We start from the raw sequence: 13,312 nt of genomic DNA on the forward strand, positions 1-13,312 counted from the left end.
CTCAGGACATCCCAAAGCGCTTTACAGCCAATTAAGCACTTTTGACGTGTAGTCACTGTTGTAATGTAGGAAACACGGCAGCCAATTTGCACACAGCAAGCTCCTACAAACAGCAATGTGATAATGACCAGATAATCTGTTTTAGTGATGTTGGTTGAGGGATAAATAATGGCCGGGACACCAGGGAGAACTCCCTTGCTCTTCTTTGAAATAGTGCCATGGAATCTTTTATGTCCACTTGGGAGAACAGACGGGGCCTCGGTTTAACATCTCACCTGAAAGACGGCACCTCCGACAGTGCATCACTCCCTCAGTACTGCACTGGGAGTGTCAGCCTAGATTTTTGTGCTCAAGTCTCTGAAGTGGGACTTGAACACACAACCCTCTGATTCAGAGGTGAGAGTGCTGCCCACTGAGCCATGACTGATTGATCTGCTGCTTGGGCCTGCGCCAGTTGTCTCCTTAAAGCTAGGTTGTTGTTTAGATAAATGAGCTTGAAAGTTGCCTTATTTTTTTACCTGCATGTTAGTAGTGACCTACCTTCTACCTGTGTCTTTTTCCCATCTTTGTAAAAAAAGCTATCTTCTGATCTTCCGGACTGGTTTTGATCACCTGAGGGGGTGGGAAAGGAATTTTCCAGAGTATTTTTTCCCTTATTGGCCCTCTTTTTTTCCTGGCCGTTCCCCAGAGATTAACTGGCTGCAGGGAGGTGGGGGAGGGTGAGAGGAAGTGTTTAGCCATGATGGTCCGGCCATCATGTTGGGTGGAGCAGGCTTAATGGACCTTCTGATCTTCTCTTCCCCCTCAATTTTGTATGTTCATATCGAAGACTTTCCTGCAGCCTTTTTCTGCTATACAAATGCAAGCTGTCATTCCCTTCCTAAACCATCTTCCACCCTACATAAACTTGAGCTCCTCCAAAACGCTGCTGCCTGTATCTTAACTCGCACCAAGTCCTGTCACCCATCACCCCTGAGCTCGCCGACCTACATTGGCTCCCGGCCCAACAACGCCTCAATTAAAAAATTCTCATCCTTGTTTTCAAATCCCTCCATGGCCTCGCCCCTCCCTATCTCTGTAAACTCCTTCATCCCTACAAGCCCTTGCGCTCATCCAATTCTGGCATCTTGCGACTCCCTGATTTTAATCGCTCCACCACTGGCGGCCGTGCCTCCAGCTGCCTAGGCCCTAAGCTCTGGAAATCCCTCCCTAAACTTCTTTGCCTCTCTAGCTCTCTTTCCTCCTTTAAGATGTTCCTTAAAACCTACCTCTTTGACCAAGCTTTTGGTCACTTGTCCTAATACCTTCTTACATGGCTCGGTGTCAAATTTTGATTAATAACCGTCTTGTGAAGCACCTTGGGACGTTGTGCTATGTTAACAGCGCTATATGAATGTAAGTTATTGTAACTGTTGTTGTTAAATTTGTAACCATCACATGGCCTGCCTCAATGATATTATAGAACTGATAATTCCTACCTAAGTATCTCTTCTCTGTGTCCTCTCTGTAACCAAAAATGAACAGCGTTATTAACGTCCCAGCACACGAGCTATGACTGCTTTCTAATTAGGTGACATGGCATAGCACCATCACCATTGGATATTAGCATTTGCGTGTGATGGGGAAAGAGGATTATGTGATCACTCTTGTGCATATATATTTTTAGAGTACATTTTGCTAAAACTGTTCATAACAAGAAAACGCTTTTCCATAAGATATTTTCTCAAAGTGATATGAATCAATTATTAATGCTTGAGGAAAACGATCCCATGGGCACAACGGCACAAATGTTGCTCGGCTAGTAAATACTGCGATTTCCCAACTCATTTTTATAAGCTTGTGCTTTGCGTTTCTGTGACAGCCATAATGCGACAGCAGTTTTACATCATTATAGCCTCAGGCGGCGCTAAGTGTGGCGTAAACCTGCCACAAACGAAAGTTCCATCTGGGAAAGAAGTGGAAAATCGCTTTGTGATGGAACCAATAGTATTTCCCCATTGAGCCCAGCATAAAATGTGCATGACATCACAATTACATAAAATCACATAGACTCTACAGCACAGAAACAGGCCATTCGGCCCAACTGGTCTATGCTGGCATTTATGCTCTACGCGAGCCTCCTCCCACTCTTCTTCAGCTAACCCTATCAGTCTTTTGGATAAGACATTAAACCGAGGCCCCGTCTGCTCTCTCAGGTGGATGTAAAAGACCCCATGGCACTATTTTGAAGAAGAACAGGGGAGTTCTCCCCAGTGTCCTGGCCAATATTTATCCCTCAACCAACATAACAAAAAAAACAGGTTTTCTGGCCATTATCACATTGCTGTTTGTGGGAGCTTGCTGTGCGCAAATTGGCTGCCGCGTTTCCCACATTACAACAGTGACTACAAAAGTACTTCATTGGCTGTAAAGCACTTTGGGACATTCTGAGGTTGTGAAAGGCGCTATAGAAATGCAAGTCTTTCTTATCCTTCAGTTCCTTTCTCCCTCATGTGTTTATCTAGCTTCCCCTTAAATCTATGCTATTCACCTCAACCACTCCTTGTGGTAGCAAGTTTCACATTCTCACCACTCTCTGGGCAATGAAGGATTTGTCCTGAATTCCCGATTGGATTTATTCGTGACTACCTTATGTTAATGGCCCCTAGTTTTTGTCAGAATGATCCGGAGGGAAATGATGACATCATAACAGGGCACAGAAAAGCGGGTGTTTCTGTAGCGCTGCATAAGAAAACGACAAGTGAACTCTGTATTTTGTTTTTCATCTCTGGGGCTGACCAAATGGAATAATATGGTCTTTTCCGGTTCTTGTTCGCCCATATGTTCCTGAGTAACATCATAGCGCTGTAACAGCAAAAAAAATTCCATCGTAGGGCTACAGGGAAACAGTTCAAGGGTGTGATAGCATTTTGCAAATCCCGCTCCTACTTTCTTTTAGGTGATTGTTCATTAGATTAGAACATGGCACAACTTGTGAAAATGACTCTAATAGCTGATTGAATTCTCGTGCTTCAGAATCAGTGTAAACCTTCAATACTGGATATCTGAAGGTGATCATCTTGTGAGTGATTGAGCCAAGCTACATTGGTGACCTGGATTCTGAAATGGCTACATTCTCCATCTGTCTGAGTTCCATCTATTAATCTGTCAATTTCAAATCTTTCTATTTGTAGCCTGCATTGACTTTTTCTTCTTGTCTGTGATTCCTTACGAAAGAAAAGCACAACTATCTGTGATACTGACAAGCCATTCCGAGAATCTTCCTTTCCTTATCTGACTTCTGCTTTCATGCCATAATGTCGGTGACCAGCTTTTTGATTGATTAAATGTGAATGTTTGGGCAGCTATGACTGTACTATATACTAAGAGACTTGGGTTTGAATCCCATCCTGATGCTGACATTCAAGATTTAGACTCCATCAGCTTATCAGTTGCCTTGACATTGGCTGGATTGTTGAGTATGGCAAACATCAGAGACTAATAAAAAAAAATCTTTTAAGACCAGCTGTGTAGCTGAAGCAGATACATTTATACGTTGTATAAGGAACAGAAAGGACTGGCATGACTAAGGTCAGAGCCTGTGGAGTCAGAGGACAGACAGCAGAATGGATAGCAAACCGGCTAAAAAAATGAAAACAGAGAGTAGGGCTTAAAGGTAGTCACTCTGACTGGTGGGAAGTGGTATTCCATATAGATCGGTGCTGGGACCACTGTTGTTTTCATCATTTACATCAATGATTTGGAATCATATACGGGAAGTACACTATCAAAATGTGCAGAAGACACCAAATTGGGGTGTATAGTCAATACTGAGGAAGACTTGCAGAATGGGCGTGTAAATGGCAAATGAATTTCAATATAGATAAGTGTGAGGTGGTGCATGTTGGTAGGAGGAATAAGGAGCCTACATACTGTTTGCAAAATAAGAGTCTAAATGGGGTAGAGATGCAAAGAAATCTAGGGTACAGATACACACATCGCTAAAAGTAGCGACACAGGTTAACAAAGCCTTAAAAAGTGCAGACGAAGCACTGGGGTTCATTTCTAGAGGAATAGAATTCAAAAGCAGAGAAGTTATGTTAAACTTGTATAGAACCTTGGTTAGACCACACAGAGTACTGTGCACAGTTCTAGTCTCCATATTATAAAAAGGATAGAGAAGCACTGAAGAAAGTGCAAAAAAGATTTACAAGGATGATATCAGAACTGAGAGGGTACAGCGATCAGGAAAGACTGAACAGGCTGGGGCTCCTTTCTCTAGATTGGAGAAGACTGAGGGGTGAACTGATAGAGGCCTTTCAAATTATGAAGGGGTTCGATAGGACAGATGTTTCCACTTGGGGGGGAGGGGGACTCCAAAACTAGGGCCATAAATATAAAATAGTCCCTAATAAATCCTGTTGGGCCAAATGGCCTGTATCTATGATGTAAAATTCTATACATTTATATATGAACATTTAGGGAACAATGATCATAGTATCGTAAGGCTTAGATTAGCTATGGAAAAGGACAGGGCGCAATCTAGAGTAAAAATGATTAATTGGAGGAAGGCCAATTTCAGTGGGATGAGAACGGATCTGGCCCGGGTAAATTGGAATCAAAGATTGGCAGGCAAAACTGTAATGGAACAATGAGCTGCCTTTAAAGAGGAAATAGTTTGGGTACAGTCGAGGTACATTCCCACTAGGGGGAAAGTTAGGGCAACTAAAGTTAGAGCTCCCTGGATGACGAAAGAGATAGAGAGTAAGATGAAGCAGAAAAAGAGCGCGTATGACAGATGTCAGGCCGAGAATACATCGGAGAATCAGGCTAAATATAGAAAGTTCAGAGGAGAAGGGAAATGAAAATAAGAGGGGCAAAGAGAGGGTATGAGAATAGAATGGCAGCCAACATAAAAGGTAATCCAAAAGTCTTCTATAGGCATATAAATAGTAAACGGGTAGTGAGAGGAGGGGCGGAGCCAATTAGGGACCAAAAAGAAGACCTATGCTTGGAGGCAGAGGGCATGGCTGAGGTGTTAAATGAGTACTTTGCATCTGTCTTCACCAAGGAAGAAGATGCTGCCATAGACATAGTGAAGGAGGAGGTAGAGGAGATACTGAATGGGATAAAAATTGATAAAGAGGAGGTACTAGAAAGGCTGGCTGTACTTAAAGTAGATAAATCACCAGGAGCGGGTGGGATGCATCCTAGGATGTTGAGGGAGGTATTCACGGAGGAACTGGCCATAAACTTCCAATCCTCCTGAGAAACGGGGCTGGTACCAGAGGACTGGAGAATTGCAAATGTTACACCCTTGTTCAAAAAAGGGTGTAAAGATAAACCCAGCAACTACAGGCCAGTCAGTTTAACCTCGGTAGTAGGGAAGCTTTTAGAAACAATAATCAGGGACAAAATTAACAGTCACTTGGACAAGTGTGGAATAATTAAGGAAAGCCAGCATGGATTTGTTAAAGACAAATCGTGTTTAACCAACTTGATCAAGTTTTTTGATGAGGTAACAGAGAGGGTTGATGAGGGCAATGCAGTTGATGTGGTGTACATGGATTTCCAAAAGGCATTCAACAAAGTGCCACATAATAAGCTTGCCAGCAAAGTTGAAGCCCATGGAATAAAAGGGACAGTGGCAGCATGGATACGAAATTGGCTAAGTGACAGGAAACAGAGAGTAGTGGTGAACGGTTGTTTTTCGGACTGGAGGAAGGTATACAGTGGTGTTCCCCAGGGGTCGGTTCTAGGACCACTGCTTTTCTTGATATATATTAATGACTTGTACATGGGTGTACAGGGCACAATTTCAAAAATTGCAGATGACACAAAACTTGGAAGTATAGTGAACAGTGAGGAGGATAGTGATCGATTTAAAGAGGACATAGATAGGCTGTTGGAATGGGCGGATAACATTTAACGCAGGAAAGTGCAAAGAGATTGGCGTGCAAAGTTAAAGCACATGGGATTGGGGGTAAGGTACTGACTTGGATAGAGAACTGGTTGGCAGACAGGAAGCAAAGAGTTGGAATAAACGGGTCTTTTTCCGAGTGGCAGGCAGTGACTAGTGGGGTACCGCAAGGACCCCAGCTATTCACAATATATATTAATGATCTAGACGAGGGAACTAGATGTAATATCCCCAAGTTTGCAGACGACACAAAGCTGGGTGGGCGTGTGTGCTGTGAGGAGGATGCAGAGAAACTCCAGTATGATTTGAACAGATTGGGTGATTGGGCAGATGCATGGCAGATGCAGTATAATGTGGATAAATGCGAGGTTATCCACTTTGGTGGCAAAAACAGGAAGACAGATTATTATCTGAACGGCAATAGATTGGGAAAAGGGGAATTGCAACGAGACCTGGGTGTCCTTGTGCACCAGTCGCTGAAGGTAAGCATGCAGATGCAGCAGGCGGTTAAGAAGGCAAATAGTATGTTGGCCTTTCTAGCGAGAGGATTCGAATACAGGAGCAAGGATGTCTTGCTGCAGTTGTACAGGGCCTTGGTGAGACCACACCTTGAGTATTGTGTGCAGTTTTGGTCACCTTATCTGAGGAAGGATGTTCTTGCCATGGAGGGAGTGCAGCGAAGATTCACCAGACTGATACTTGGGATGGCAGGAATGACATATGAAGAGAGATTGGGTCGATTAGGCTTATATTCGCTAGAGTTTAGAAGAATGAGAGGGGATCTCAGTGAAACTTATAAAATTCTAACAGGACTAGACAGACTAGATGCAGGAAGGATGTTCCCGATGGTTGGGGAGTCCAGAACCAGGGGCCGCAGTCTAAGGATAAGGGGTAAGCCATTTAGGACTGAGATGAGGAGGAATTTCTTCACCCAGAGAGTGGTGAACCTGTGGAATTCTCTACCACAGAAGGCAGTTGAGGCCAACTTATTAAATATATTCAAGAAGGAGATAGATATATTTCTTAAGACTAAAGGGATCAAGGGATATGGGGAGAAAGCAGTGACAGGGTACTGAATTTGGATGATCAGCCATGATCTCATTAAATAGCGGAACAGGCTCGAGGGGCCGAATGGCCTACTCTTGCTCCTATCTTCTATGTTTCTATGTGATACATTTTGGTAGAAAGAATAAAGAGAGGAAATATAAACTAAAGAGTACAATCCTAAAGGGGGTGTATGAACAGAGATACCTGGGGGTATATGTGCACAAATCGTTGAAGGAGGCTGGGCAGGTTGAGAAAGCAGATAAAAAAGCTTACGGGATCCTGGGCTTCATAAATAGAGGCATAGAGTACAAAAGCATGGAAATTATGATGAACCTTTATAAAACACTGGTTCGGCCTCAACTGGAGTATTGTGTCCAATTCTGGGCACCGCACTTTAGGAATGATGTGAAGGCCTTAGAGGGGGTGCAGAAAAGATTTACAATAATGATTCCAGGGATGAGAGACTTCAGTTATGTGGATAGACTGGTGAAGCTGGGGTTGTTCTCCTTAGAGCAGAGAAGATTGAGAGGAGATTTGCAATAGGTGTTCAAAATCATGAGGGGCCTGGACAGAGTAGATAGAGAGAAACTGTTCCCATTGGCGGAAGGGTTGAGAACCAGAGGACACAGGTTTAAGGTGATTGGCAGAAGATCCAAAGGCGACACGAGGAAAACATTTTTTACGCAGCGAGTGGTTATGATCTGGAATGCACTGCCTGAAAGGATGGTGGAGGCAGACTCAATCGTGGCTTTCAAAAGGGGATTGGATAAGTACCTGAAGGAAAAAAATTTGCAGGGCTACGGGGAAAGGGCGGGGAAGTGGGACTAGCTGAAGAGCTCTTGCAGAGAGCCGGCATGGACTCGACGGGTCGAATAGCCTCCTTCCGTGCTGTAACCATTCTGTTTCTATGATGCTATAGCGCCTTTCACAACCTCAGGATGTCCCAAAGCGCTTTACAGCCAATGAAGTACTTTTTGAAATGTAGCCACTGTTGTGATGTAGGGAAACGCAGCAGCCAATTTGCACACAGCAAGCTCCCACAAACAGCAATGAGATACATGACCAGATAATTTGTCTTAGTGATGCTGGTTGAAGGATAAATATTAGCCGGGCCATGTGGTTCTTTATCTAACCTGTTGTTCATAAATAAATAAATAAGAAGAAAGCTGCTCCGTCTTCTGTACAGGTTTTCCCTATTTCCACCAATGGTCATCTGGAAGCTGTGTGGGTACAGAGACAGATGTAATAAGCTCACTATTGTAGCTCTAACTGGGGGAGAAATTCAACTCACGGCTGTCTGTTTTGCGCCTGAAATTCAGGTGGCCAGGAGTTGAAAGGGGTGAGGCGGGGGGGGGGGTGGAAATGGGGACCTTGGCCACTCTATTGTCACCCAAGGTCCATCTGAATCCACATTGCAGCAGGCCTGTAAATGGACGTGCATAACCAACCGCCTAAAAACAGGCGTACGGCTACTTTACTCTGCAAATCGGGTTCCTAGGCCGGTTGTCCTTAAAGGGGCCGCTGGAGGCCGCTCCACAAACGACCACAAAACTGTCAAAGTTATATTGTTGTGAAGCCGGAAGAAACAGGAGTGCCCTCCTGGCTCCACAATAATACCGTGGGCCGCTGCTGGCCTGGGCTTGCCCCTTGTGCCTCGGCTCAACCCTCGAGTTTAGAAGATTAAGGGGTGATCTAATTGAGGTGCTTAAGATGATTAAATCATTCGATCATATCTGCCCACCTGACTGAGATTGTGAATGCGAATGTTATTTGTCCCCTTTTTCTTTCTTCATCCCCTGCCACCCCAACATGCTTCCCCCCCCCCACCCCCGTCCAATATCTCCCTATTGCAATACAGCTTCATTCTTCAGCTGGGGAGGTGAGCGTTCCTGGCTCGGAACTACTCTGCACAGAGACTGTCAATGATGCTCAACGGTTGACTGACGGGATGTGTGTTTCAGCGAGGGTTGAACTGCTCCTCCAGCCTTTTATTGCTTCTGATGTGCAGTGATTCACTTCTGTGAACCGGCTTGGCCAAGAGGTCATCCAGGAAAGCAATCAGGCTTCAAAAATGGTCAAACTGGTATTTAGACTCAGATCTGAGAAGAGCGCCATTATTTTAACACGGCTACTGCCTCCCCTACAGACTTGATATTTGTTATGTTTGATATTGTGCTTGGCAAAGAGATTAGGGTAGTCAGCTCTGGTTGGCTATATTCCTGGAGATTTCATCACATGACCTCCCACCTCCCGCCCGGTCAAATAGCCTTTCCCCCATGCCACCCCCCCATCTCCAATATATTTACAACTAATAAACAAAAGTGTTTCATCAATGACCTTCCCTCCATCATAAGGTCAGAAGTGGGGATGTTCGCTGATGATTGCACACTGTTCACCATTCGAGACTCGTCAGATACTGACGCAGTCCGTGTCCATATGCAGCAAGACCTGGACAACATTCAGACTTGGGCTGACAAGTGGCAAGTAACATTCGCACCACACAAGTGCCAGGCAATGACCATCTCCAACAAGCGAGATTCTAACCATCTCCCCTTGACATTCAATAGCATTACCATCGCTGAATCCCTCACTATCAACATCCTGGGGGTTACCATTGATCAGAAACTGAACTGGACCAGCCATATAAATACTGTGGCTACAAGAGCAGGCCAGAGCTGGGAATTCTGCGGCAAGTGTCTCACCTCCTGACTCCCCAAAGCCTTTCCACCATCTACAAGGCACAAGTCAGGAGTGTGATGGAATACTCTCCACTTGCCTGGATGAGTGCAGCTCCAACAACACTCAAGAAGCTCGACACCATTCAGGATAAAGCAGCCCGCTTGATTGGCACTCCATCCACCACCTTCAACATTCACTCCCTCCACCACCGGCGCACTGTGGCTGCAGTGTGTACCATCTACAAGATGCACTGCAGCAACTCGCCAAAGCTCCTTCAACAGCACCTTCCAAACCCGCGACCTCTACCAGTTAGAAGGACAAGGGCAGCAGACGCATGGGAACATCACCACCTACAAGTTCCCCTCCAAGCCACACACCATCCTGACTTGGACCTGTATCGCCGTTCCTTCACTGTCGCTGGGCCAAAATCCTGGAACTCCCTTCCTAACAGCATTGTGGGTGTACCTACACCATATGGACTGCAGCGGTTCAAGAAGGCGGCTCACCACCATCTTCTCAAGGGCAATTAGGGATGGGCACTAAATGCAGGCCTAGCCAGCGACGCCCACATCCCATCAATGAATTTTTAAAAAATGAAAGAACGCAATTTTTTTTTTCAACGCCCCTATGATTTTATTCCCAGGTTTGCTCCCAGCAGTGTCCTGGAGATCTTCAATCCCTGGAGACTCCAGGCCAATCCTGGAGGGCTGGCAAACCTAAAAGAGATACTACTGATCTCAATAAGCCATTAGATTATAAAAGTAGACGTGTCTATCTATATGTATATGTAATGATCCCCTCCTGTCTACTGAATTTCCAGTGTAGCAGTATTTCTGAGTGTTTCCATTCTACCTGCCCGTGTATATCTATAAGATGTGAGAAGTCTCGTATCCAGTGCACACTTCCAATAACTTGCTGCCCGTCAAATGGTAACAGTCACACTTCACACTTCAGCTTGTCTTCTGACTTACAACAACAACTTGCATTTATATTGCACCTTTAACGTAGTAAAACGTCCCAAGGCGTTTCACGGGAGCGATTATCAGACAAAATTTGACACCGAGCCACATGAGTTATTAGGACAGGTGACCAAAAGCTTGGTCAAAGAGCTAGGTTTTAAGGAGCACGTTAAAAGAGGAGAGAGAGGCGGAGAGGTTTAACGAGGGAATTCCAGAGCTTAGGGGCCTCGGCGGCTGGAGGCACGGCCGCCTAATGGTGGAACGATGAAAACCGGGGAGGCGCAAGAGGCCAGAATTGGAGGAATGCCACAGGAGAGCTGCTAGTATATTTTAGATAAAAACAGAAACTGCTGTAAACACAAAACAGACTGTCAGCATCTGAAATGAGAAACGGATAACTTTTTTGGGATGGTGGCCCTTAACTTAAATCACTTTCTTCTTCTGTGCTACAGGAGAGAGACCTTTCCAATGCAGATACTGTCCTTACAGTGCCTCCCAGAAGGGGAACCTGAAAACGCATGTACAATGTGTTCATCGCGTGCCGTTTGACAACGCCCAGTATCCAGATCGCCGGTTCAGACTATCTCGGAGTGACGCCGATCTCTACAAAGCAATGGAGGCACAGTTTGATCACTTTTCATCAGATCACCAGGTTTCAGGAGCAACTGTATTGGAATGAGATCTTCGCTGAACCCTTTCCCAGTCCTGAGAACTTCAGGATTTCTCCATTCACATTGAGTGAGAAGTGGTGGGAACCATTTTGCAAAGTTGGGTTGGGTTGGGGGTGGGGGCGGGGTGCTGGTGGGGGGATGTGGCTGCAGTGATGCTGTCTCTTCAGGCCTCACAAAGAGGCAGGGAACAACCGTTGAATGCTTCATCTTTTCTTAATGAAGGACTGCAGACTATTAAAAACAAGTAGTGCTACTGGCCTGCAAGCCGAAAGCTGAAAAGTTGTCTGTTCAGAGTGCATTGTTATTAATTACTTGCATCGAGGATGCGAACTGGTTCAATCCTCATTGTTTTGGTCACACAGTACTGCATTTTGGTCTTTCCTTAGACGTGATGGACTTTGGGCAAATCAACCATGGTTTTGAGATGGGCTGATGTTAGTCAGGCTGAGACTAGATACTAGTGTCAGTAACATACATTAATAGAAACATAGAAACATAGAAGGTAGGAGCAGGAGTAGGCCATTCGGCCCTACGAGCCTGCTCCACCATTCAACGAGATCATGGCTGATCATCCAAACCCTAGCACCCGGTCCCTACACCGACAGCCATCCCACCCAAGCCCTATCCCCGTAACCTCACGTATTTAATCCCCCCTAACACTAAGGGCCAATTTTTATCATGGCCAATCAACCTAACCCGCACATCTTTGGACTGTGGGAGGAAACCGGAGCACCCGGAGGAAACCCACGCAAGCACAGGGAGAATGTGCAAACTCCACACAGACAGACAACATGGACATGCAGTTCAGCCCTTACCACATCATCGAAACTGGTTGTTAAACAAGGAAGGCCAAAGTTTATCATAGGTGCATTTTATGTTTTTTTAAAATTTATGACTGAATTTCTCTTTGGCAAAAATAATTCATGTTAAAAATTAAAAGCCAGGTCGTGTCAACAGGAAGGGTTCTTGCTATCCCCTTATAGAAGGTACTACATTTTAACATAAACTCATTATTACATTTTTTTAATGATATATTAAATATGACCTGAATTTGGATTACCCTTTCCTCATCTGTCTTGATTGCCTTTCGGGATATTTTAGACAATCGATTACTTTTTCTGCAAATGCAAATGTTGACTCAGAATGTTTCTTAGTAAGAAAGACTGTCCTGGGTTTATCTTGTTGAAAGAAAAACAGTTGCAATGGTCAGTTGAACACTAAGAGATGTCTGCTCATTGCCTCAGTGCTCAGGACTGTGTAACAAGGCTACTCTACTCTCCTAAAGAGCTCTTGTTATTCTAACGCACCATGTTGATATCCTCTTACCCAAAAGCTGTGTATACCTCTTCTGTTTTGGCTATACTGGGTTTTTTCTTTTGAGGTTTCCCTGATTTGGGATCGTGGGATGCAAGGAGAAGCCATCAATGTACAATATAAAGAATTTTGATTAAATACAAGTGTTCCAACTGTGACTCCAGGGACCTGAAATTCCTCTTTTAATGGTAAATTTGAGAGAGGGCTGATCACCAACTAGCAAGAATGCGTGAACAGGCTATTTTATACCGAGCACGCGATGACCGCCAAGTTATATACATGGGTAACGAAAGAAACATCAGCCAATCACAGCAGGACTACAGTAAGGGTTCTTTAACATTCCTCGTGCCAGTACAATTCTGTCGAATGCATTTTAACGCTATGTGGAGTGGGGGACAGAATGGCTGAACACCAGTAAAGAGAAGAACGATTCACCTACTAAAGGGCTCCAAGCTCCAATGGAGGCTGTAATGGAGTATTGCAATAACCAGTGCCTCTGGTTTACGGTGATTGAATAAATGAAATTCCATTTTTATTGCATGGGATTCCGAGATTTTTACTGGACTTTAGAGGATTCCGTTCCATCCATTTTGTGAGGAAGCTCGTGCCTCACGAGGTAAAAGTTCACCTATGCAACACACTAAACACCCACAAGGAAATAAATACCTTCTCACTCTGCAATTTCTTTATAGAGATAGTCAATTTTAACCAAACCCACCCATCGGGAAATATAGAAAAATAGG

The 13,312-nt window shown here is 44.6% G+C and overlaps 1 protein-coding gene across 1 annotated transcript in view; it reads left to right on the plus strand.

Moving 5' to 3' along the window:
- Positions 1-11,356, plus strand: part of znf516 (zinc finger protein 516) — a 248,691-nt gene extending 237,335 nt beyond the window's left edge. Inside the window, exon 6 of the mRNA XM_085993648.1 lies at positions 11,037-11,356. Within this exon, the coding sequence (XP_085849774.1) occupies positions 11,037-11,263 (227 nt within the window). The 3' untranslated portion in view covers positions 11,264-11,356. The remainder of the gene's footprint in view (positions 1-11,036) is intronic.
- Positions 11,357-13,312: the final 1,956 nt, after the last annotated feature.

This window comes from Somniosus microcephalus, chromosome 7 (assembly GCF_052327205.1).
Source record: "Somniosus microcephalus isolate GS21.2 chromosome 7, FLI_Smic_1.0, whole genome shotgun sequence".
NCBI classification, from domain to species: domain Eukaryota; kingdom Metazoa; phylum Chordata; class Chondrichthyes; order Squaliformes; family Somniosidae; genus Somniosus; species Somniosus microcephalus.